The sequence below is a fragment of the Gymnoscopelus microlampas genome, assembly GCF_963454915.1.
Source record: "Gymnoscopelus microlampas genome assembly, chromosome: 21".
Classification (NCBI taxonomy): domain Eukaryota; kingdom Metazoa; phylum Chordata; class Actinopteri; order Myctophiformes; family Myctophidae; genus Gymnoscopelus; species Gymnoscopelus microlampas.
In genome coordinates this window covers 15974964-16002190 of record NC_139958.1, presented here as the reverse complement: position 1 = coordinate 16002190, position 27227 = coordinate 15974964, and the positions used below count along the sequence as shown (strand labels likewise).

Here is a 27227-nt window from a genome sequence, read left to right as displayed (position 1 = left end):
GAATTTCACACATTTTTTTCACACCTGTGATGTGACAATAAAGTTTAAGAGCAGTCTCTTGTTGGATAAAGTGATCTGCAATGGAACTAAAAAATAAAACGCCATCTCAGGTTGGGAAATTGCATAATGAATATAGTTTAATATGAAAAATAATAAAATCACACAATTATGCAGAATCAAACTTAATTTACAGTATGTGCTGGCATTGTAATGTAACATTATAAAATCCAAAGGCATGAATAGGACACTTGTAGTGTAGAGAGCAGTGACTTTATAACACAAAATATAAATATTTTATAATATCCCTGTCTTACCCATCTGAATTGTTTTTTTTTTTTTTATTAAGCTATATTCTATAGGCTGCATAGTGCATACTGCACCTGACATTTGATTTCAAATGAATGTCATAGCTAAAAAAAGAAATACTTTATACTCTCATTTAGATTTTCAAAACATCTATAAATGAGTCTGCGATTAAACATTCCGGTTCTATAATGATTTGATGGGACACATGCACAAGACGCAATCAAAAGCAATCTACAATGAATGTTCACATAGAAATGTTGTCAAATTCTCAGACCATCTATTCTCCAGGCATTCTAAACAGGAAAACGAAACCAATCTTGCGACAAAAGACTAAACATTATACAAAAATAATTTAGAGGGGGGGGGGGGGGGGGGTAGGTGCATTTATTTGTAGGATATATACTAATTCTAACTATACTTGATACGTTACAGTAACAGGACCCGAGGCTAGGTAAAATTCATCAGGGATATGACAAATTGCAGCCACAAGTTCTGACAGTTCTGACAAAATGAACCTGTAGGGCAGAAAATAACAAAAATAACAAAAATAAATAACTTCAACAGTGGTGACGAACATCTATCAATGAACCTTAAAAATGCTGTTTTCAGTTAAAGGCAGAAGGTTACATTTTATAGAATTTATACTCTTCTACATGATCAGCATCATATTTCATGAATATGCAATTAAATTAGTAAGATGATTTAGCTGATAACAAAAGGGTCAACAGACATAATTTTGACTTTTTTAATAAAGTGCAAAAAAGGGAAGAACGATAGGATGGACGACGGGAAAGAAAATAGACAACATAGTACAAAACACGAAGAAAAAAAAACTTGTGGCAGAAATGCTAAATTTCAGCATGATTGTTTTGCGACTACTTGAAGTTATGTTCAAGTATAACAGAATCAGATATATTCCCACTCAATTTGAAGACACCCATTACACAGTATACATTTTAAGCATTCATCTTCAGATTTGAATGCCAAGATCATAAATAGAAAAAAGACTGTCACTGTAGATTAACAATAAATACCATGATGAACTGGCATACCAACGTCACACCAAATATATCTGGTTTCTGTTATTATTTCTAAGTGAGGTTTAAATGGTTGAATATTAAGTACTGAATCCAGGCTTGTGAAACAGAAAATGATTACAGACAACAGAACATGTCTTTTTCCAAATGTGTGTATATAAGCAAAAGCATTCTTTCATTCCTGTCTATAATGCAACATACTTTCCATTCAAAAAGTTAATTTAATAGTTTGCACTTTCCTAAACACTTATAAAATACAACCTGCATAACACAGGTCTGTCTATCTGTACAGTAATGGAGGTATCATTCTTAGGGCTATAGCTTGGCATCAAGAAAGTGCCCCTTCAGTCAGTGTCTCTATGTCTGTCTCTATAACAATACTTTAACTATGAGTGTGAAGACATCTTGGGGGTCATTAGTGCACGTTTGACATACTGTACAGTAGGTACTATGCACCCAGGGATACAGTTCAACAGCTTTCAGCACAGACCTTGTAGAATAAAACATAGCTAAGTGAGAAACAGCAATGCTCACATTAGCCACTGGATGGCACTGTCCCTTAATTATAATCTCTTAAAAAGGGATAGTTTCGTTTTGGGGGATTTTTACTCTTTCCTGGTTTACCCTGTTAGACAAACTCATGGATACCCTTTATGCCTCTGTGTGGCATCTATGATTTTGTCTGATTCTGGATACCAGCAAGTATAGGAAAAAAATCATAAAATTCACCCCAAAAAATGATTAATCCCTTTAACCGTGAGAGAAATGGGAAGCAGGAGAGGGCACATAAAAGCATAATATAAATAATAACCGTAAGACCAAGATTTTCTTTTTAGTCCCGATTGGGTGTTGCTAATTCTGCATATCGATGATTTAAGAAATAGCGTGTGACATACTTTTATTATTCCAGCTACATCACTGCATCAATAGTTTAGGTTAAATTATACTGCTTGCGAAGCTTGGGCACAATTCAGGCAAAAGGTTTTAGGGCGATTATTTTTGGCTCCACTGGAGCAGACATGCTCACCTAATAAGTGAAATTATTTCAAAACATCATGCCTCTTTTAATTTCAATGGCATATGTGTCACCTTTGAATGCCAAACATTTATCACAAATAAAATAAATACTCAAGATCACAGAGGTACTAAATCAACAAGGAAACAAGAATAATTAGGTCCTTCACCTGACTTCACTCATTGCAAAACATCCTTTTTGCAATGGATTAAAAAAAAATCATTCTATCCCCTTTAATATAAAAGAAATATACAAATACTCAAACAATGTTTCACACCATTTCTTCTTGCACATGGACAATGCAATGAATTACCTAATCACTCGGAACATATTCCATGTTCTGTATATGGAGACTTGACTCAGCTCAAGTGATTTGAGTAGTCTGCCCCTTACATAGAATTATCCATTTCACTCAGCGAGGTGAAGCCAAGTCCCCATAATGGACACGTTAATGTGTGCAGAGGTGACCTCAATACATAAAACTGTCCAATTAATTTGTTTCTGATTAAAGTAAATAGCTGTTTGATGTAGATGAAGAGGTGATGCTGGTCTTCAGTTTGCCACATGAGCTTGATTCAATCCTATGTTAATACATAACACTGATCCAATCTATTGGCACTGTAGCAGTTTGCACAGTTATACCTAGAATTAATTCAACTCAACTCAATGTAGCTTGAGTGCGTCGTGTCGTGCACCAAAAATAGCCGATCTACAAGCTCTCAACGTGATGTGCTGCAAGCTTGTAGATCAGCTATTTCCGGTGTGCGACACCAACCTGCAACGAAGGATTTAAGGCTACACCTTGGCTTAGTAATAATAGCCTGGCCATAAAGATACACTACAGAAGAGCAGAATAGCAATAAGAATAGTCAATAAGCTTACAGTCATGAATGTCATCATAAAAGACCTTGACTTCTGAAAGCAGATGATGGGCTTTGTTCTACTGTTAACATGTCAGTCATGTCAGCCTTTGATCCAGTAGATATCACTTTACTTGATCGCTTAGCATTGGGCGGGTATCAAAGGCACAGCTCTGAGCTGGTATAACTCATATTCTCAATAACACTTGTTCAGTATCCAGTGAGGAAATGCTTCATTATCCTCAGCAAAGTTCTCGTCAGAATTAGAAATCTCCTCCTTATTGCCAGGGATGTTTGCACATAATGGCAATATTAAGAGATATTTACAGTTGAATTCTCAAGAATATAAAAGGCAAAGATCTATTGCAATTTACAATACAGAGGCCGATATGGGCAACATGGGTAGCTAGTAGCTACTGTATATAAATATCAATTATGTGGGGTACCTAGGTTTAAAATCTACATCTGATCGTTTTCTCCATCTATCCTCCTTCTTGGTTAAATTATCTGTAAATGTCCACTTCCACTGTTAGGCAGATGACACCCAATCTGTCCACTTCCACTGTTAGGCAGATGACACCCAATCATTTGTTTTTTATAACAAAGAAAGCCAGAACTCAGTTTTGACTCACTAGAACATTGCTTTGCAGATATTACTGATAAATAAAGATGACCAGGCCTTTGCCATCAGAGCTAGACTTTTGATTAACCTGCCCAAAAAATATTAGCAAAATCTTCAAAATCTTTTAAATCACTTCCTAAAGTCTGTCTTTAGAGTGGCTTTTTTTTCTTTTTCTCCTTTCAACAATCTAGTTTTATGCCTTATTCGATGTGTAGACCAAATACATTTCGTTATCATTTATTACTGGTACTTTAAACCTGAATTTTGAACATTTTGGTTTAATCATAGCTTAGATTGTCAGAAATCAAGCCAACAAATTAAGGTTTTACCATTAGTGTGGTTGCCTTTATTGCTCATACTTATTTTTTTTTATTAAAAACTGCCATGCTACTCCTAGTTTTTACACCACATACGTATCAAATTGTGTGCTCGTATTTATAAGCAATATCTTTTATAGATTTTGATATATATAACTCCTAATTGCAATACATTTTACTACAATATGTGTACCACAAATTGTTAGTGGCTTAGAGTGAAGGTAGGTGGAATTGCATGAATTCTCACATTTTCTAAGCTGTTGGAATGGTCAAATTTATTTAAATACTTACAATAAAATTGTCTATAAGGGTCCACCGATTCCTGATATCATAATCGAAGCTCTGTGATTTAGTCATTGAATTATGATCATTTGTTTGGCACAAACACACATTGGATCTGCACTCTACTTCAGCCTCAATGCTGCCTATTACTATACTATATACTTTTTTTTAGAAATAATGCTGCTCCCACAATTCTTCTATTACATCGACATACCTTAACATGTTCTCCGGTTCCTGCTTTCACTCACCTTCAAATACCCTAGTGATAGCACTTATGGTTTAGGTGATATTAAGCTGTGAATGATAGTCATGATAGTCCACAAAGAACAGGCATTCAAAAATAATTTAACGCACATCCTATTTTGGTGTTGAGCCAGTGAAACCACAAAACAGCCACAGTTGGCAATGAGTCATTCGTCACTAATTTCAGTCCAGTGCACTTGCAGCTACGCACAGTGGTTATTGGTTGGAATACTGAAAGATCATAGTTTGAATCCCAGAAGGGACATGCATTTTACGCAGATGTACCTTTTTTTTGTTACTTTCACTATGACCACAATTTATAAACTTCATAGACATAATACGAATAACTGAGCTGCCAGCCATGCAGGGCTTCTACACCCAGAGGAGTAGGGCGAAGTCTCAGAGGATCAAAGCAGCTTGTCACCACAGCAATGGACTGTTCACTCTGCTACCGTCAGAGAAACGGTGCCGGAGCATCAGATCTCGATTCAGCAGGCTCAGGGACAGTTTCCATCCTCTGGCCATTGGACCTCTGAACTAAAAATGTTTAGATATTAAAAAAACAGTTTACAGATTATGGACTGTACAAATTCCTTTCACATTTCCTATTGCCATTTCTAATATTTACTGATGTTCAGTATTTTACTGCACTATAGAATATTCACTTTAATGCCACCACCATTGCAGTCACATAGATGACTGTGCTATTAATAATATATGATTAATATCTGCCTATTTGTATGGCTATTTTGGCTATTCAGTTCTTATAATTCCTTATTTATTACCATTATTTTACCTTTCTAACCTATATAATTGTATTCTTACTTTATTGCTATTCACACTGTTGAGGAATCAGGAAGTACAAGAATGTCTTCCTGCTTAATGCGGCTACCATCTGTATTGATTGTGTACAGTGACAATAAACACCTTGAACATAATTTATATGTTAAAATATTTAGTTGGTTCTGCTGACTCATCTATTGTATTTATCTAAGCTGTGGGTTGTCTAGTTTTTGAATTATTACAGTTTTGACCATGGAGTCTTTTATATGATTGGGATATAGCAGACAGATATAGAGTATATGGATCTTAGGAACCACAACAAATTACAGCTACCACACACCAATCAGCCGACTTGACATTTAGGCTTTTAAAATATGAACATTGTGATTCCTTTGGTCATGCCGCATTTATGTATACAGGCCACTCCCATTTACACAATTCGATTTTATACCATTTGTCTTTTACTTCAGAACACACATTTTGAATGTCCTTTGACACATTTTGTCCAGCCCTCAACAAAGTGTTGTACACAATATCTGGAGACATCTCTTGAGCACATGCTGCATTGGGGGCAACATCACTTTACAAATTTCCCAACTGTTCATTGTAGATACAAATGTAAAATGCTTGGGTGCCAATAATTTAAAAATCAGTATAATAGAAGGTAAGCTGTGATTCCCTGTCCTTCCCACTTGGTTAGCCCAAATATACTCAATCTGACACGTAAGCCCATAGTCTCAGTTCAGCCTAGAGGGGCCTCCTGTGTCTCTAAGCAGGGTTCCGTTGAGCTCCAGCAGGCTCTCAATTCCCAGATAGCCCAGTAAAATCTCACTACGCCGATGGGAGAGGTTCAGGATGTCCTCAGCCAAACACTGGTCAGAGGTGAAGCGAACCTTGTCATGGTCAAACATATCCTTAAGGTACTGCACTATTTGTTGCTAAAGAGGAGAGGTGAGAAAGAGGTTTGTTACAGATTGAATTTGGAACATTGTTTTAGATAAAGCCTTTTTGCACACCTGCTTACACTGGACAGGTGCATAGGAGAGGAACAGCCAACGTTGAAAACATTTGTAGTCCCACACACCGTCTTCACTTGCGTATCACTTCATTAAAGCACAACAATACGGTCAACTGACCTTCATTAAGGTCACTTGTGTGCAGGCCTAGTCCTTATTTCAGCATTGATCATATCATAGGCAGGGTTGGATTTTCTGGGGAATGGTAGGAAACCCATGCCACTGCTCTTGATATCTCCACCCCCTTGGTCATTCATTTTTTATTGCCGTTGGGCATGTTATCCCTTCCGCCTTCCCCCCTCTTGTTTCTCCTTTGCAGTCGCAGAGCTATTACTGTAAACCAAATTAATCTAAGCTTATCTAGCTTGCTGCTTAGCATTAATGGAAATAAAATAAAAAGTTTTAAAGACATACCTTGAAGATTGTGCATACTTCAGTTAGGTGTTGCCTCGGCCCCAAGAACCCAAATGCTAAAACTGGGCTCACGTGTTCTGATATGGCATAGAAGTGGGAGATAAACCCATCAGGAACCTATGGAAGTGGAACAATTGAAATCCATTATAAGAAGGAACTGGCTAAATCCACCTGTAAAGATATTGAAAGGTAGTTCTGTTAATTGGAATGTGTTCAACCTCACCATAAGAAGACGTCTTTTGGCTTTAAGAACAGACCAGCACGCTGTAGCCAGGGCCTGATAGAGACACATACAGATGTTAGTGTATATTTTACTTGAGTCTATTAGTGTCATGCTAAAATAATGTACTTATATATTCTGTGTCTGTGTGAGAGTGTATATGCAACTTACTGTCTCTTTAAAGCTATCTGACAGCCAGCGGTTCCTCAGCACTGCCACCACAGATGAGGGAGGACTCTCTAGATCTTCAAATGCATCCATCAGGATGAAGTCCATCACGATGTCAAAGAAGTTCATAGACACCACCTACAGGAATCACAGAATGACAACCAAAAAGTCACCTATAGTTGCCATCGGGTGGAAACATTGCATGTCCAAAAGCGTTCATTTTGTATTATTATTTTAAAAACATTTAAAAATAGTGAAAATGGCTGATCTACAAGCTCACAGCGCGTCAGGATGTGATGTGAGCTTGTACATCTATTATTTTCACTACTTTTGTGCAGAAAAAAACAAAGGAAATATAGAGATACAAGGTTTCTGTCAGACAGCAACGCTATATAAATATATAGACTATAAACAACCAAAAATGCACCCACGGAAATCATATAGCAAATAAATCAGATTATACAGTCTACAATCTCAGGAAAATGTCAAAGTGTGAAAAAGAGCAGAAAAAGTCACTTTTAACTAAGTCACAGTTACAGTAGGGCTGGGCGATATGGATCAAATCAGATATGACAATATTTTTGACCAAATACCCTGATATTGGTAACTAAGTGGGTAAAGGCAAACAATAGAACGACTAGAACAGTCATGTAAGTACATCCCTTTACTATAAAGCAGCCTTCAAATAAAGGCTAGAAAAGCCCCCACAATAACTTAAAAAAAGAAGGGGGGAAAAGGGAATAATAGTATTGCTCACCCCTCTGCCCTCTAGCTCCATTTTGGTGATGGGCCATGTCTCTTCTCTCTTAGTGTACAGCAGCATGTCTTCATAGGCCTCTAGAAAGGCCTTGGGACTCTGAAGTGGGGTAAGAAAGATAATACAATATTCCAAAGAAACAAGTAAAAGTAAGCCAAGATACAGCAAATGAATAATGAATGACCCAAGTAAAAGGTTTTACCTTGTTTGCCTTAACCATCAAGCCCACAATCATTTGCTTCCCTGACTCCATAAAAAATGTCCGGTGAGTTTCATCCAACAACAGAACCTGCATAAAATAATAGAGTATTAGATAGTAAACAAGAAAGGAGAAAGGACACAGTCATATTATACCAGCTTATGCCAAGCTAAACCCCTTGAAAAGTACTGTCATGACTCTTGCATCTTACTAAATAACATTACCAAAAAATACATTAAACTCAAGAGTTAAATTAAGGTGCCTTTCACATCTAAATCTCACTAGTGGATTTATTAATGCACTCTTGCAAGCACAAACAATCCAACATCTAACTGTAAACATAAAACAAAAATAACTTACTACTAGGCTAATAAAAACTGCAGTATTAAATAACATTCAACTGGTTCAGAAACATAGCGAAACTGTTTTATTAATCTGTTAATTCTTATGTACTATAATCCTAATAATAACTCAAATTACAAAATGTCTTCACTCATTTATGTTTTCTTTAGGCAGAATTGAACTTGGCTAGGTGTCATTTTTTTGTACACATGCCAGATGAGTGTTGGCCTACACATGCCCCATATAAGGGACAGATTTGTTGTCAGAGGTTAACCACTTATGTGCTATTTTATGTCAAACTAGAGTATCTTGCATATTCACCTGCCTGTCCGGCCCAGGGGCCTCCTTGAGCCTTTAGGCTCTTTTCTCAATGCTGTTCAGCTAAGGCATTTGTAGTATATACATTTGTACTGTATGTAGTTAATTTGCCATGGCCTTGTACTGTGCTGGCATTACATATTTTGGTGTATAGAGTATTCAGGGATTCTGGGACTGCGCTGCTCTCCTTGCACAGTTCATCTCAGATACATAAAAGAGTACCTAGTTCAGTCATGTGTCTAAATATATTAGAAAACGAATTTATTTTTTACAATCTACAGAGTAGAGACAACTTTGCAAAATCACTGAATAGCCAACAATTTCACAAACGTCTACAACTTATTTGGGTCATGTAAACATACAAATGTCTTAAAATATTGGTCTTTTCCAGGTGGGCACTTGTAAATGTGGAATATCGAATTAAACCGTCTCAAAATCCACAACAGCAATATGATGACTGTATCCATGCATACAGTACAGTGAGCATGATTATACAGTACAGTGAGCATGATTTAGATACTGCAGGAACTGACCTGGAATGCTTGTCTCACACAGTGAAGCTTGGCAAGAAAGTCTTCGTCTCCATAACATTCAAGTAATTCAGTCCTGTTGTAGACAGAGGTGGATGAGAGAAATTAAACAAAATAAGACGTTATAATTTTTCTGTATACAACTATATATTGGTGGATTAGGTGCAGACCTTCATTATGAATCGTTAGCTACCTGAGGGACCGATAGACCACTTTGTCTTGCCGCACAAGCTCAAGGGCCTCTTCATAAAGAGCAGCAGCCTTAAGAGGCGGGTACACCTCATCTAGTGTCATGGCATCAAACAACTGCACAGAAGGAGACATGCTCACAGTCAAAACACTAATGACTATAGCCTGATTTATACACAGCTGTGCACCAGTGTCGCGCACCAAAAATAGCTGATCTACAAGCTCAAATGCATCACAGCACGATGCATTGTGAGCTTGTAAATTGGCTTTTGGTGTATGACAGAAGCATACAGTACAGTAAATCAGGCATATCTGTTTGGCACACAGGTATGTACTAGGGATGGGAACGGTTAACCGAAATGTGTGTTACTGTGTTTAACAGTTTAGGACTAACCGGAATTAAGTTGCATAAAAAATCTATAAAAGCATCCGGCTTTTTTGCGTCTATAGGAACACATTTGGCCCGTGTTTGGGTAGGGAAGCCGGGCGGGGAGGGTGATGATTGTCACTGCATGTATTCCTATGGGCTGGGGGGCGTCAGCAGGGAGTGTTGGGCAGGAGGAGTGGGACGAAGGCCCTACGTCCTCCCGGTGGGGGCTCCTCACTGGCAGGTGAGTCAGTAGGAAACAACAGCAGTGACAACACAGAAATGTGTGTGGGGAGGAATTAATTAAAAGGACTAAATTGGGGAGAAAAAGAGGGTACAAAATAATTGGCTACTCTAAATAAATACAAAAAAGAGAAGAAAAAATATATAATAATAGAATATTAATGGAATAAATCACTTAAATAAGCTATAATTATTCCTCATACAATGTTACAATACCTAATACAAATAAATAAAATAAACATTTGAAGAGATCAGCTGTATGAGATATAGACCTAATGTATGTTACATTACATGTTTTAGGCCCTATTTGAACTGCCCACACATAGGACTGCAACTTTATTTATTGTTATGTTATGACCTAATAGATAGTAAACCACGGTCAACCACCAACATTCCAAAGGTTACACATTTCCCCCAAAAAAGTCCAAATGCCCATCCCTAGTATGTACTGTATGTACTGAAAAGCATTCATCAAGACCACTTGAGCAGCCATCAGGTGAGTGAAGCTGAATTCTCCCTGTGGGATTAATAATGGTCAACCTTTTTTTTTGTAGGAGACATTCTGTTAGCAGAACGAAAGAACTGACCTCTGCAGCTGAGAAGAAAGAATCGTCAGAAGTAATTGTCGTTGCATCATCATCTAGATGTCTGAGTGAACTCTCCACATTAGGCAAGATAAGTGTTCCTTCACTCTCTGCTAGAGGAATACCAGAAAAATGTGTGAACCACACTGAACATTGATGCTTTTAACAAAAGTATGATGACTGTTACTGCGTGTGTTACTGTTTTTATTTTACATTTGATTAAATTGATTTGATTGATTAACTGTTGTACCCCTCCCTATCTATGATGATAATATTTTACCAAAGTCAGCCAGCAGGCTGTCTGGTGGGATAGTGCTTCCAAAGTCCTCCTGGAGGTGGTACGCTCGGTGTAAGAGGGTCTCCAATTTCTCTGCAAACACTTTATTACGTGTATCCACCTACAACATTACAGAGGTATGACAGAAACCAAAATCAGTCACTTGCTCTCTGGAAACAATCTTGTTTTTTCCACGGTAAATACATTTTCATTTATTAACAGTGAGTAATGCAAAAAAACACAATTAGAAACCAGTGTGTGGCTTGATAATCCAGTGCCCAATGCAAATGAGAATGGAAGCCCTATTAGTAGACTCACAAATATTTCTTAAATTACTCTCCAGTTAATACATTTTAACTCTTAAACAAGTGATGTTTTCCCTTATCAAATGTGGGGGGGAAATGCGAAACTAGCCGATCTCACAACTTGTTCTGTCGATCAGCTATTTTCACCAAATGTTCACTTATTACGAAATATAATTCTGAGTATTATGACATGCCCAGAATTGTGACGTTAGTGTTCAAGTAGTTACAGTGCAGAGTGGCAGAAAATAAGTTACATTAGGGATCAAATATGACACTTTGGACAATCCAACAATATACAATAATAATACAATAATATATGCCAGACACCAACTAACTGTACTTCAACTGTAACGTCACATCACGACACATTGTGAGCTTGTAGATCAGCTATTCTTTTTAAATTGTTTGAAAATATCTGTCTATCAATGGTTAAAAATATGTAAAAAATATATATAAATGTTATGCACCAAGGGAATGTCAACACATGCTGCTCCCTGCAGGGCGAGGCTGGTACTACTGTTGGAGGAAGAGTGGAAGTTGTGGCGAATGTTGAGCGCCTGCTCCCACTTCTGCAAGGCCTCCTCAAACAACTCCATCCCTGGTGGAAAATGGGAAGAATGGAAGAGAAAGCATAACCATGGAGATTTCAATTAAACTAAAGTTATTTTGATATAATCTTTCACTGGTATATTTTTCACAAAAATCATTCCACATAAATGTGTTTTTGATAACTTCTCTAAATTCGATTCCTGAATGAGACTAGTGTACGGCAATGAAAAGTATCTGGCTACAATAGTTATCGCCAACTGACAAACAGCTATTCTGACAGGGAGGAGAGGTCACAGACAGGGCTAGTGTGAGAGTAGAAGTTGGATCATAATAAACCTTTAATCCTCTGAAGTTGTCAGCTATAGTATTTTCACAATAAGTAACAAGCCCATTTAAATTTCAGTAACTGTATCGTTAATAATGCCAATAATCATGGCATTATTGAATTGGAAAGAGTAACTAGTTACACCACTAGTTCCCGCAAAAAGTCGTTTTTTTTTTAAACACTGCTGAGCGCTGACATGTAATGTCAGCATTCAGATCCCCATTTGATAGGATGTTTTATCTCTGGGAACGCAATGACGCAAGTGTCCAAGATATAAGACCTTTATTGATCCCGCAAGGGAAATTCAGTCGCCAGAGGCAGCACAGCAGTTAAGACACAGTAACAGAGCAAGAGAAAGTACTGTAGATACAGCAGGGTAAAATACATCACACACAAACAGACAACATCAATAATGAACATTAGTATACAACAGTAGTATATACAGCCTCAACATTTTTGGAGATTACTATTCATATCATGCTCTCTGTATTCCATTTGTCTTCTGAAGAGGGTACTGGTTGCTAGTTCAAACTGGGTTGTGTAATAAACAAAATAAAAAAGACATCCATGCTTGGTCATTGACCTTTGTGACGCATGTGCTTTTGCAGTAGGCAAAGATAACAAGCAGACTGTTATAAGCTATTCTAGTAAGCCAATACAAAGTGTCCAACTTTATCATTCAAACATTTCCCTTATAGCACTATGAATTATTTATGAACACAAGTTTCCATTTCTGTTTTTCTGTTATTTGCGTTTTTCTGTTATTTGCGTTTTCTTGTAAACACACTTTTTGCTACTACTCCTACAGATTTTGTAATGTGGTCTCTGTCACTGACCCCCTCCACTGTTGGTCTGGGGAGTGTGCAGACAACCACATGTCTCCTCTGATACACAGTCACCAGCTGCTTCTTTTCACCTGACAGCATGGAGTTTCACTGGGAGAACCTGTCAGTACGTACAGAGGTTCAAACTATCTCTGTGTATAAAGCATCTGTGTCACTTTAGATTTCTTTGGCTATTCAAAAATAGCAGATATACAAGCTCATAGCGCGGCACCGAGTGCCGTGCTATGAGCTTGTAGATCTGCTATTTTTGAAAAATATTTTTAAAAAATGTTTTGGATTTTTCCCAAAAACTGGATTTAGAATATTTTCAAGAATTCAACCACCGTTTCTGTGAGGTTGGGCAACTAACATTATACACTTGTATACTGTAGTCCTTCACAAGGTGAGGAGCTATACTTCCTCCACACATTTTTGTCTTGCTGGACAAGCAATTATCAATTGTCTGGTCAGAAACTTGGTAGCCGATGTATCTCAAGCATGATAAAAATAATGTTAATCAATATACCAAATTCTTGTTCAAGTCATGTTGTTTGTATAAAACAAACTACAGAAAGTACATACCCAATACATAGAGATTCTCTGCATTTGCATCCTCTGCTGCACCTGGCTCTTCCACTACAGGCTCTGCCTCCCAAGGAGTAGATGGGTTGGCTGACTGATTTGGGGAGACGGTGACCCGCGTCTGAGACGCACGCACGCACGCACACACACACACACACACACACACACACACACACACACACACACACACACACACACACACACACACACACACACACACACCTAATTAATACAATAGAGACACCAAAGAAGACAGACCAATGGGACAAAGTTACATAATTTACATTGATTTACATTTGAGTTGCTGTGTGAGGAACTTGAGTGTTTGCTGTGGGCCAGAGAGGAGATTCCACTTATTGCATCATTGCTCCGTGTGCTTGGACTCATCATTTGGCGGCCAGGATATGGACCTGTAGCAGAAAGGAAGCATTCTCTGAGTTTAGCAGACATTCAGTTTGAGACATTCAACAACTTGGGGACATTCCTTTAAACGTGTTCAACTTGACTAACATCCTCACCTCTCTTCAGAGATGAGGGTCTACCCGTCTTCAGCAATGCCTCAGGAATTCCCACAGTCTTTTGTCCATCCTTTCCTTGCGTTACCTGTTTCCTCTTCCGACCTCTCCGTTTAAGATGATGTGCAGTAAGAGCCAGTGCCACACTACCCAGTGCGGTGGCAAATAGCACCTTCTTCAAGCTGGGTGTAAGCTTAAGCTGAGAGAATATGGACTGACAGAGGGAGGGATGTATAATTAGGAAAAGGTGTGCCAGGGTGGGGGTCGGAGGGGCGGGTTATGTGTTGTTAATGCATTATATCTTTGTATTTTGTTTGTTATCCGTGTTTTATGATGTATTTAAAACAGGATCTTGGATCTTGAATTAGAATTACATGTATGTTTTCCATATTGCTCATTACAAAAGTTTGAAACGAGAATATGGACTGAAAGAGGGAGATGCACTAATTAAAGTTACAACTTAAGCAAGCCTGACCAACCTTAGGCTTGATGCAACTCACGTCAACACTTTTTTCAGTCGAAAATATGTCATTTTTGCCAAGTGAAAGGGAAGAAGAATAAATTAGCCTTAAGTCTTTTAACACAGAGCTCTCCAATATCCATATTGCTGAAGAATAATTACGTTTTCAGTATTTAATCATTTAGAGAAGATATCCAACATAGAAAACATGATCATTGTTTCAACAATATATATATTTTTACATGTCTTGTTACAGATTTGTATGTTTAAAACAAAAGCAATAAAAAACTGTTAAAGAGAAAAGATATCCAGTCCACACAGGACAGGTAAGTAGTGCATGTTTGTGCAGAACTGCAACTACAGCACACTGAGCACAGAACAAATCACAGAAGCACTGAAGTGTTTTACCTGGCCAAACGTGGAATATAGAAACACTGGTATCTCAGCTACTGTCATGGCCAAAGCCTGGGCGATGGACATCCCTTCCGCTCTTCTGACTGACATCTCAGTAACAAAAATGCCAAAAGGCCACAGTTGTCTGAGGCCCCGTCACAGTCACCTTCCAGAAGGCTTCCTCTCTCTTCTGTGAGCAGCCAGGACAGGGCCTGCTGGTGATCTGTCTGTCGTCATCCACTTCTCAACCAGATTCCCAATACTGGTCTTACTTCTGAATAGAACTGTATCCCAAAGACCAGCAGCACTGGGTTTGGGAACCTAATATCTGGAGGTAAAGCTTTCTAGGTGTGCAGATCTTCCTCTTTCATGCTATTATGTTGCAGCAGGGCCCTGGCGACCTATTGTTTTAAGAAACATGATGGATTGGTGGACAGTACACGTAGCTGATCAAAAATAATGGCCTCGACTCCATGAATGAAAATAATGCCCTTGACTCCACAAACGAAAATTAACTTGCCATCATTCATGATTTAGCATGGAAACCCAACCCAATAACTTACTTTCCCACATGATTCAAGACAAGAAAAGCCATAGTTTGTCCATTTTCAAACTACCAGCAAGACACCTAGCCGCAAGCAACTCTTAGATGCTATTATTCTATCTGGCATATAGAGTTGCAATACCAACCCATTCATCCAAACAGAAAAGTCCCATCTGATTGTATTAAACAACGTTAAACTCACCAAGATTGCAGCTGTACGGAAAGCTTGGATTAACCTCTTTGTATCTGTCAAGTTTTTGTTTCATAAAAATCCACCGTAGACATGTTATGAGCTACTTTCTGTCAATAAATTCCATGCAGGGGATGATTTTCCACTCCAAGTGTTGGAAGCGCTTGTTTTCAGTATCGCAACGTCCTGCTGCCTCCTGCATTATGTGACATTTAGAAACAGGTGGTACGCAGGACCGTTGAGGGATTTCCAACGAGCGCTTCCAAACTCGAACACTTTGAAAAATATCACCTACACAGAATTTACTGAAAGTAGCACATAACATGTAAACGGTGGATTTTTATGAAACACAAACTTGACAGATACAAAGACGATAATCCAAGCTTTCCGTACAGCTGCAATCTTGGTGAATTTAACGTTGTTAAATACAATCAGATAGGACTTTTCTGTTTGGATGAATGGGCTGTCAAGGGTTGGTATTACAACTATAGATCTATATACAACTATATAGCATCTAAGAGTTGCTTGCGGCTACAAGACACCCACATCTCATAAAAGGTGACTGTGCTATTTAAAAGGTACCTGTGTCATGACCAGGTACGTTTTAGACCTGTCATGACCAGATACCTTCTAGGATGTGCTGAAAAGCCCCCCAAAAATAAGCATGTAACAAACATGTAGTTAGATCAAGGGTTCCCAAACTTTTCAGGCCACAACCCCCCAAAATAATCATATTTGAACTGGGGGCCCCCCACCATGACAAGCACTTGGTATTGTAGGCATTACATTTAGTTTGACTCATTTAATATTGTGAAAATAACCAAACTACAAGCTTGTAGATCTGATATTTTCACAATGTTTGCCTCTGTCTTATGTAATATTTGACAATTTGGAATTAAATAGGTCTTGAAAGTCATTGAATTGTAACTTAAGAAATGTGGAGATACCCTGTATACACTTATACTGTATGTTGGTTTGTTTACTGTTGAGTGAGAAAACAATGTTGCACATTAAGCTGATCATCTGGGGACCCCCCCAAATTAATTTGGGGACCCCCTGGGAATCCCGACCCACCAGTTTGGGAACCATTGAGTTAGATGGTGTGATATTAGCGATTGAAGACTCTGACAGCTTTCAATTGAAAAATGACAGTGGTTAATGGTATGAGTAAAGCTGAACAGAGAGCAGACTGGATGACATTAGCACTATTGTATCTGTTGTAATCATTCGCCTCCTAGTTAAATCTGGTGATTGTGACTTTTATTATTTGGGAAATATTATGTCAGAACCAGTTATAGGTTTCATAGTTATTATAGACAATCTTTCTTCACTCACTAGGCTGCTAACCAGTTAGCTAGCGAACTAGCCACATATGGCTAATGTGTCAACATCACATCACAGTTTGGTGGGATGTTGTAGGATAGTTTTATATTCAACGTGACACATTAGATGTGTTGATTGTGGGTGTCTGCAGGACATTAATAATGTGTTTCTACAGTTAGCAGTTAGCAATTAGCTTACCTTTAACATCCCATCAGGTCCCATCAGTCGGGGCTAGAAGGACATTTCATTTCACACACTGGATCTTTGCTTGGGGGCGGTACTCAGTGTTGCCATATTTTGTGAGAGAAATAAGCAACCAGGTCTAGGAAAACAAGCCCAAAGGTAACAAGGCCACATGAGCTAGAGTTAATCCATCGGCTATTTGAAAATAGCCAATATACAAGCTCACAACGCGTCGCTTGTAGATCTGCTATATTCAATAAATATGTTTTAAACATTCTAACAACACAAATGCTCTCCTGTGGCGCAAAACATTTTCATGAAAATATTTGAGAACCACTGGTTTAAATAAGAATTACAACATTTGGAAACAAACTAAATAAGCAAGTATACTTTAAAAACAAGTCCAAAAAACACGCTGCACAACCAATATTTACAAGCAACTTACCAGAAAAACAAGCCCAAAGTCGCTTATAATAAGCGGACATGGCAACACTAGCGGTACTTCGGACTGACGGGAGTATTGGCCAATCGCGTGCCGAGTGTGGAAAAGGCTGGCACCCTTTTGACCAATCATATGTAAGATAGGAAGTAGCAAGAACCGTAATGATCCAATCACACCACAGATCATACGGCATCACAGATGATGCACTAATTGCGTCACTGGGGTCAACAGTGGTGTAAAGTAACTGTACCTTTACTCAAGTACTGTACTTCAGTACGATTTTGAGGCATTTTTACTTTACTATACGATAGTACTATACTATACTTTTACTTCTACTCCACTACATCTCAGAGGCAAATATTATACTTGTACTCCACAGTGGCGTAACTAGTAACTAAATTTGATAACTTTAGTTACTAGTTACTTTGTAGATTTGTATTATTAATACAAAACATTAGCCACTTCAGCCCTATTTTGGCCTTTTTAACAGAGCCGATCTACAAGCTCACAATGCACTGCGATGCGACACATCGTGAGCTTGTAGATCTGCTATTTTCAAAAGATTTTCATACCTTTTATGTGAAAACTTGTGAAATTGGACCTTCTGCACAATGAGTACTTTCTACTTTTGGTTACTTTACTTTTGTACTTTTACTCAAGTACATTATTAGGACTTTCACTTGTAGTATTTATACATTGCACTTTTACTCAAGTAAAAAATTGTGAGTACTTTTTCCACCACTGGGGCTCAAGTTACGTTGCAGATCCGGTTTAGAGCGGATACTAAAACGGTCTGTGTGAGCGTGGGTGTGGGTTTGCAAATGATTGGATACAGCAGGCGGGCTTTAGACTGGATCTCAGCACTGAGCAGTGAATAGAAACCAGGCCGGGTTTTTCGAGCCCGCCTACTATGTTTCTGGGGCCAGTTGCACCACCTCACACTAAGTTCAAACTTAGCCTAGTTATAGCTTAAATGGCTTTTTAAAAAGCCATTTAACCCATTTATCCGGGAAAGTATCTGTGTCATTTTAGATTTCTTTGTCTATTCAAAAATAGCAGATATACTCATCATAGCGCGGCACCGAGTGCCGTGCTATATGATGAGAGCTTGTAGAATAGCCAAAGAAATCTAAAATGACAGAGATACTTTCCCGGATTTAATGTGTTTAACTTAGTGTGAGGTCGTACAACTGGCCCCTGGTCAATGGACATTTTCTATTTAAGATTCTTTATCATCTGCTTGGCATGACAGTGGGAACCAGCGGCTCTATTTGGTGTTTCCAGGCGGAACACATCTATGTGTACACCACTGTCCTTCCAGAAAAATATTGGGATATAAACAACTCTATGGATATAAACTATTTAGATTTTAAAGTCAGTATTCGAACGGTTTAGACATTCATTCATTGTTCATTTTTGGTGTCCTTGTTATTATATAACGATGTGTATGATTATGCGTTGGTCACTACATTAAAATGTAGTATTTGTGAGAACAGAAGGGATAATAACCTGATAATAACGGTACTGATGCGTGATATCGAAAGTAGAAAATCATTTACTTTGCGGGTGTGTTCTGGGGGTTTGCTATAATTAACGTATAGGTTAAAGTAACTATTACTCTCTCACAAATGTAACGACGATGACCCAGATTCAAATGGATGTTAACATAAAGTAAAGTATAAGTACAAAGGGTTTATCACAGACGAAATGTGTTCATGTCAGCTCGACGCACATTTAGCTTTCGTGGGAACTTAAATGTAAAGAAATCGAGTTGTTAATTTGTTCCTTAATGGAAGAAACGTTGAACATGAATGTCTGTCACACATTTTCACGCAATGACAGATGACCCCCCACACACACACACAAACACAGTGACGTCATGATGCCATCAGGCCATGTACCAGGGGGGGTCTCCTAAAAGCTGTGACATGAATTCTCTGGTAAGATCATTTATGTCATTAGCATTTAGTCAATATTTGAGTTTTTCCACATTGTTAAACTGTACAATGTCCTTGTGGGATGGGGAATCCCCTGTGAAGTTTTAAATTCACAGATTTTCCAAATTTACTATGACATGTTAATCTTTTCTATCAATCTTTTTTTTTTTTTTTTTTTCCCTCAGAAACTTTGCTGGGTTTGTCTGGTGGTTTTAGCATTTGGGGTGATGTTTTGGTGTGGTGACAGGATCCGATCAAATGGCTCCTCTTTGCACAACTCTGGTCTCAAAGGATACACCAGGATCAAACCTGAAAACATGGACCAGGTGAGGAATTGATTAAGACACTGGTTCTCAACGTGGGGTCTGGGGACCCCCAGGGGTCTTTGAGGGGGTTCCCAGCTAAATGGTGTATAGTTAGGAATCAAATAGATGGACCCTTGCAGGTCTGTAACTCAAAGAGTGTACAAATGGAACCAAATGGATCTTTAACGGGTCTCCTCTCAGAAGTAAATGAACACTGAATTTTACAGTGTAGATTGGGTTCCCAGAGATAAAAAAAAAAAGTATCAAATGGTCGTCCGTGGTCTAATATGCATATCAAACTGGGGGTCCTTGAAATGAATTAAAGGTTGAGACTCACTGGATTAAGATTCATTAATTTAACAACCAACCTGATCTCACTGACAACTTTTGTCAGCGAGAACAACTGATATAACGGGAGAACAAACATGTATATCTGTATTGAACATGTTACTTTTTACTGTTGACCCTGTAACGACAAGAAGCAAGTACCTTTGCTTACATATTTGCCTCAGTTTAGGGTGGGATTCTGTGATGTCACTGTGATTACAGGCTAATGTACAGGGCTTGATGTCTTGTTCGTATACCGTTTGCTTACAAAGTTGTCGTTGCTCTGGGCGGGATGCTGTTTTGACACTGTCTGGGACTATGTGTAACGCTAAGTGATGCAGTTTGTAGATCTCCTATTTTTTACATGACCAAAATAGGCATGCCCGGTTGAAAGTAGTTAAGTCCATCTGCGGGTTTTATAAATATGTAACCAGTTAAAAATATTGGCAAGAGCTTGTGACTAAATAATAACTACATTTGATCTAATGTACATGACATGCTGTCATTTTTTTCATGCTGTCATTTTTTTCAATTTCCAGAAAATAACCGTTTTTTTTTAATACAAGGTTTCCACCTGACAGCGAAAATATGGGGGAACCACTACATAATGATTTTAATTGTAAAAAAATTGTATTGTGTTTTATTGAACAGTTCCTGGACCTGCGCTGCAGTCACTGTGCATTGGTGTCCAGCTCAGGACAGATGCTGGGAGCTGGAGTTGGAGAGGAGATCGACAAGACTGGATGTGTGATTCGCATGAACAATGCTCCTACGCGCGGCTACGAGAGGGATGTTGGGAAGCAAACAAACGTCAGAGTTGTTTCTCACACCAGTGTCCCCCTGCTGCTGAGAAACGAGAAGTACTACTTCCAGTCTTCTGCAGACACCACATATGTGTTCTGGGGTCCTGAAAGAAATATGAGGCAGGATGGAAAGGGACACATCTTCAATGTCCTGCTGAAAATGGCAAACAAGTATCCAAATGTCAGAATCTATGCTGTGACCAGAGAGAAGAGAGAGTATTGTGACAGTGTTTTTCAGAAAGAGACTGGAAAAAACAGGTATAGCATATAGAATAGAATACAACTGCACTTATAAAATGCAAGGTTTCATAGATTTTTTGCATCCTTTTTCAAGTCAAACCTCTCACCTTTCGCAGAATGTATTGAAAGGATGTGTGTTTTTGAGGGTGTCCTATTGACACAAAGACAAAAATAACAAATACAAACAAAAACGATAAATAAACACTACGAATACAGATAACAGTTGGTGTCTTTTTTAGAATGAAGACGGGGGCATTTCTCAGCACTGGATTCTTCACCATGGTTCTAGCCCTGGACATGTGTGACAGTATTTATGTCTATGGCATGATCGATGATAACTACTGCAGGTAAGATATTTGCAGCTATAACTTGACTTGGCAATATGGGTGCAACAGTTAATCATAATAATTGATGGGGTGGGGGGGGGGCAACTAGTCATGTCATTGTAGGCAAAAAGTTTCAAAAATGTTCAAAAATAGCATATCTATGATCTCACATCGGCATTGTGAGCTTGTAGATCGGCTATTTTAGCTATTTCACCATTGTACGGCAAAGTATAAAATAGGTCAAGAAGTAAATCAGACTAATGGATTTAGTTTATTATTAAAAAAAAGAGCAATTATTTTCACGTCAATTTGTTTATATATGCAAAATTAAAAAAAAATGCTTCTCAATTATTCACTTAATGAAAAAAGTAATAATTAGAGTAATTGAAAAGAAAACTATTGATTGTTGCAGCTCTACTTGACACGGCTGTTTAGTTTTCTTGCCTAATTTGTTTTGGCATTTGCCATCGTAGCTGACATTTATGAATATTTGTGACTTTCCTCCTCATGGCAGTCGCGCCAATCACAGCATTGTTCCATACCATTACTATGAACGAAGCCGAATGGATGAATGCAGAATGTACAAGGTCCATGAACACACCCGCCGCGGGGGACATCGCTTTATCACTGAGAAGGCCATCTATGCTAAATGGGCCAAACGCCACAAGATGGAGTTTAAACACCCCTCTTGGAGCCAAGAATAAAGGAGATACTGGAACCATTAATGTTTTACTTGATCCCTGTGGAACTGCTGTTCTGTTATTTCATCTATAGACCACTTTGTTTTTACTCTGCAGTGTTACTGAATTGAATGTTTACCAGGTTTCTATGACATGAGTTCTACTTTATGCCAACAATTTGTTTTTTTGTTAGATTTTGCTGTTGCAATCTAATAGTTATACAGTATTCTGTGTAAAAAGAATGCATTTCATCTTGATCGGTGCATGACTCTACACCAGCATGTAAACTATTTTCAGTTAAACACAGTTGTACTTCAACATTTTGCTCGTTTTTTTCCATGCAAACAATTTGTTTTACGCTGGTATGGTGGTCAAGAGCCACAGCTTGCTGCCAACTTGTCAAACACTACATCATTAACCACTTTCAACCTGGCATCCATATTTTGGACATATTATTATAGTTGTTTCCTAACATTTTAAAAATAGCAAAATAATAATAAAAAAAGAAAAGAAAAAAAGCTCACAACATATCGTGATGCAACACATAGTTTTTGCTATTTGTCATACAACAAAGTATACACGGCTTAAGTGGTTAAGCTAATAAAGAGGGTATAGAATGTGTGGTGTGTCACTGTGTTTACCTATATTGAGAATGCAGCACTGAGCACTGGGATTCAACCACTGGACATTATAAAAGACTTGGACTTCTGGACTTCTTGAAAAGCATAAGGCATTCATTGATTCACTTTAATGCACTGAAATTAAGGAATTGATTGTTGCATGTATTTTTATTTTATTTTTTTACATTTAACATTGTAATGTGTTAGTAACTGATAATAATATACATATTTGCCTTTTTTGATGGTATCAGTATGCTTATAGATAAAGCACCTTAACCCCAAACACTACTGAAATAATGTTACCAAAGTTGACCATTTACATTTCTTACCTGCTGTGCCTTAATTTTTACAGTATTCATTCATTGTGTTTAATTTTATGTTGCAGTATTTCCATGTGATGTGAATGTTAAGCAATTAGATAAGCTTATAGCATGTTTTATTTTTGTATTAATTTTTGATCAAACTGGATTATAAAACATGAAATGGGATGTTTATCGTAAATACTTTTCTGCCACCTTTTATTTCTGTTATACCTTGCTGCTTAGAGTCTTCTTTGCTGTCATATCACGTTCATCATTGTTATAAAGGATAATACTTCCATATTGTAGAGAAACTGACTCAACAGTTGTATCATATGACTATAAAGTTATGTTAATGTATACACTCAACAGTTGTATCATATAAATATAAAGTTATGTTGATGTATACACTCAACAGTTGTATCATATAAATATAAAGTTATGTTGATGTATACACTCAACAGTTGTATCATATAAATATAAAGTTATGTTGATGTATACACTCAACAGTTGTATCATATAGATATAAAGTTATGTGTATGTAAACATTGGTTGTTTTTGTTTTACTTTACTCTTACTATTTCAAATCTAGCTGTCCGTGTGTTTTCCAATTATAGTGAACATGAAACAGACAAATAGCCTACCTACGCCATCCACCAGTTTATTGATATAGTAGATGTATCATCAGTATAATCACTCCTGTATAGGCCTTATTGATAAAAAAACTAAAATGAACACTGGCTATAGGCTATGAATTAAATCTGGTTCGATTAATCCTCTGAATGTATTGAAACGGTAACTATTGATTGATTGAATACAGTCAGAAATATGAACAGTACGAGGTGCAGTCAGACATTTGGTTAAAAGGATAACACAAAAAAGTCCTGGGGACTTGTTTCCATTGTGGTCCTATGTATTCAATTCATCAACATAGCATACAAATAACTCAATAATACATATCATCAACAAATATAAAACACTATATGTACAAAGGAGAAAAGGGAAAAAGGCACATTTGGTTTACCTCTCCTTGTGGTGTCCTGATAGATGGATTTTCAGGCCTGTTTTGAAAGAAGCCAGTGGTCCACATATCCACAGATGTCAGGGCATTCCACATTTTGGTGGCAGAGTAGTAGAATGAGAATTTTCCCAAGGTTTTTCCATGGATGGGTGGCACCAGATTGGTGTTGCTCCCTCTAGTATTGTGGGTGTCACTCACTTTGGAGAAGTAGTTAGTCAGGTATGAGGGTTTTTAGGGTATTTCCCCTTTGACTATCTTAAAAACCAATCCTATTTTGAATTACTCAACCTTGTCTTCTACCCTGAGCCATCCCAGACTAGCAACATGTGTTGGAATTAGGTGGGTTATGGGCTTTAGGCAGAGAAGTAGTCGAATGAGTTTGTTTTGGGAGGTCTGAAGCTTAGTTTTGACATTGAGATGTTGGAGAAGAGGCACACATAGAGGCAAGCATAGTCAATGTGGCATTGAATGAGGGCTTGAGAGCACTTTTGTTGACAAAAGAGGAAATTCTTTCCCCAAATCTAGTTATTTGGTTGATTTTTTTATGACTTTTGATCAGTGGTGTAAAGTAACTAAGTACATTTACTCAAGTACTGTACTTCTTTTTTTTTGTTTTACTTTTACTGGAGTATTTCCAATTTTCTGTCCTTTTACTTCTACTCCACAACATCTCAAAGGCAAATATTTGCCTTTGAGATGCTTTTGATGCCATATATAGCCTAAGGGCAACTGGACAGACCCATGGACAAGACAGATCCATCATCAATGGACAGGACAGCATGGACAGACCATAGGGTCTCTCCCTGGCCTTCACTGCAGTGAGCAGTGAAATGTTGCATGACGTAGTAGCCAAGTCCCCTCCCACAGTGGTGCATAACCTCGCGTCACAGCCTCCAAGCGGTACTTGTGGAAAGCCTGGTTTCTATTTGCTGCTCGGTGCTCACATCCGGTGTAGAGCCCACCTACTGTATCTGGTCATTTGCACATACACACATACATGCACACACGCTGACTGTTTCTGTATCCGCTCTAAACCGGATCTGAAACCTGCAAAGTGAATCGATTCCAGTCTAAGTGGTGCATGAGGGAAGATGGGGGACGAGACACATCAGACGTCAAGAAAGCATAGATCGGGCACGACAAAAACATTTAAATGGTAAGCCGTATTTTATTCCTTAATATCCATTTTGTGGTATATTATGACAATTGTTGTCATCATCTCAAGGCGTGGAGAACGCTTACAGTAATTGTTAATACAAGTGTGAATAGCTATGGATGGGCTGCGTAATAAGATGGTTTTCTAATAATAATAATAATATTAAAATAATATCATTTTCATTGGGTTACGGTACGTACTTTGGCTGTCCGTTATAGCTAATAATAATTAAATTCTTTATAACTACTACAACATAAAAATCTGTTATTTAATAAAAATAATTAGGCTTGGCTATTTCATAAGAATCTGAAATGTCTATATTTCTCCACACCAGACCCCCAGGGATCGGGAAACAGGACAAAATGTATTAATTCGATATTATGGTATTAAAAGGTTAATCTAAATGTAACCTAAGACAATATGCAATGTTCTCATCAAAATAACGTTATGTTAAAACAAGTGATTGCCATGCAGGGCCTACTCTGAACATCACTGATATCGAATTGATTGATTGATAGAATACTTTATTAACAGTTTGCAAAAAAAGGCACTGTGGCACAGATTTATACAAAAGAATGCTAAAATGATAACCCAAATAAGCCCTCAGCTATCAGGGCTTCTTTCCATTAAGGTCCTACAATCAATTCATCGAGACATTTAAAGACATACAATGATAATAATATTCTTTTTTTCTTCTTCCCAGGTATGATGACAAATAATCCCAGTAAGAGTTTTGCACAGTTTGATAATAATCAGTCGTCATGGGGCCCAGGCTCATTGACAAGGTAAGACACAAGACATGCACACTCAGACATATGGAGGGAGTGGCAGTGCTGACTGTGCTGTATCCACTACTATGACAGTGTTTTTCAACCTTTTTAAATGCAGTGGTGGAAGAAGTACTCATATGTTTTACTTAAGTAAAAGTATCAATACAGCAATGTAGAAATACTCTGTTACAAGTAAAAGTCTGGTAATTAAAATTGACTTGAGTAAAAGTACAAAAGTATTGGTATCAAAATGTACTTAAAGTGCCAAAAGTATACTCATCATGCAGAATGTCCCATTTCACAAGTTTTAAAATGTATACAAATCTTTTGAAAATAGCAGATGCGATGCATTGTGAGCTTGTAGATCGGATATTTTCAAATGGCCGAAATGTATATAGGGCTGAAGTGGGTAATGTTTTGTAATAATAATCTCAATCTACCAAGTAACTAGTCACTAAAGTTCTCAAATAATTGTAGTGGAGTAAAAGTATAATATTTGCCTCTGAGATGTAGTTGAGTTGAAGTAAAAGTATTGAAAATTAGAAATACTCCAGTAAAGTGAAAATACCTCAAAATTGTACTCAAGTACAGTACTTGAGTAAATGTACTTAGTTACTTTACACCACTGTTTAAATGCAAGGCCCCCAGTTGGATTAGGCTATGCATAACTGGTAACGCCACAATCCCCAAATTCTATCACTGGGACCTCAATCTACACAATTTAACTCTGAGAGTGTACAAATGGAACCTGCGGTCCAGTTGGTTCAATTTTTTACACTCTCTGTGAGTGACAGACACGTAAGGGTCCATTTGGTTTATAACTATTAATCATTTAGCTGGGGACCCACTGGAACCCCTTCAAGGACCCCTGGGGGTCTCCGGACCCCACTTTGAGAACCACTGCACTTATATAATACAATTGATGTAATTCATTTGTGTAGGTAAGGCTACCCTGATAATATTAGTTAATGACGACACTATTACAACTATTATCATTATAAGAGTATTAATTATTATTA

General features: G+C 37.8%; 2 protein-coding genes across 4 annotated transcripts; one reads left to right on the top strand and one right to left on the bottom strand.

The window, feature by feature from the left end:
- Nucleotides 1-323: 323 nt before the first annotated feature.
- On the bottom strand, nucleotides 324-17370 carry miga2 (mitoguardin 2). 3 transcript variants are annotated; one of them, XM_084047671.1, is made up of 16 exons: nucleotides 17298-17370; nucleotides 15058-15443; nucleotides 14193-14403; nucleotides 13969-14084; nucleotides 13675-13795; nucleotides 11862-11992; nucleotides 11093-11210; nucleotides 10816-10925; nucleotides 9623-9735; nucleotides 9433-9505; nucleotides 8243-8329; nucleotides 8041-8139; nucleotides 7287-7421; nucleotides 7119-7172; nucleotides 6896-7012; nucleotides 324-6403 (listed from the first exon to the last, which is right to left on the bottom strand). In XM_084047671.1, exons 2-16 carry the CDS (start codon nucleotides 15151-15153, stop codon nucleotides 6203-6205), a joined length of 1782 nt encoding a protein of 593 aa, XP_083903797.1. In that variant the 5' UTR covers nucleotides 15154-15443; nucleotides 17298-17370; the 3' UTR covers nucleotides 324-6202. The 3 variants fall into 3 exon arrangements, with proteins under 3 accessions (XP_083903797.1, XP_083903798.1, XP_083903799.1); XM_084047672.1 differs by having other exon boundaries at nucleotides 10816-10922; XM_084047673.1 differs by lacking the exon at nucleotides 14193-14403.
- Nucleotides 17371-19044: 1674 nt separating this feature from the next.
- st6galnac4 (ST6 (alpha-N-acetyl-neuraminyl-2,3-beta-galactosyl-1,3)-N-acetylgalactosaminide alpha-2,6-sialyltransferase 4) lies at nucleotides 19045-23653 on the top strand. Its single transcript, XM_084047963.1, has 5 exons — nucleotides 19045-19664; nucleotides 19847-19987; nucleotides 20945-21354; nucleotides 21576-21683; nucleotides 22177-23653. Exons 1-5 carry the CDS (start codon nucleotides 19620-19622, stop codon nucleotides 22364-22366), a joined length of 894 nt encoding a protein of 297 aa, XP_083904089.1. The 5' UTR covers nucleotides 19045-19619; the 3' UTR covers nucleotides 22367-23653.
- Nucleotides 23654-27227: the final 3574 nt, after the last annotated feature.

What these genes read in the sequence shown, in the direction of transcription:
- miga2 (XM_084047671.1), bottom strand. Translation starts at nt 15,153, where the DNA reads ATGTCAGTCAGAAGAGCGGAAGGGATGTCCATCGCCCAGGCTTTGGCC. An exon ending in TATATTCCACGTTTGGCCAG is followed by an intron (nt 14,404 to 15,057) that starts GTAAAACACTTC and finishes TCCCTCTGTCAG; the next exon opens with TCCATATTCTCTCAGCTTAA. An exon ending in CCTCACACAGCAACTCAAAT is followed by an intron (nt 13,796 to 13,968) that starts GTAAATCAATGT and finishes CGTGCGTCTCAG; the next exon opens with ACGCGGGTCACCGTCTCCCC.
- st6galnac4 (XM_084047963.1), top strand. Translation starts at nt 19,620, where the DNA reads ATGTACCAGGGGGGGTCTCCTAAAAGCTGTGACATGAATTCTCTG. An exon ending in GCTGTGACATGAATTCTCTG is followed by an intron (nt 19,665 to 19,846) that starts GTAAGATCATTT and finishes TTTTTCCCTCAG; the next exon opens with AAACTTTGCTGGGTTTGTCT. An exon ending in ATCGATGATAACTACTGCAG is followed by an intron (nt 21,684 to 22,176) that starts GTAAGATATTTG and finishes TCCTCATGGCAG; the next exon opens with TCGCGCCAATCACAGCATTG.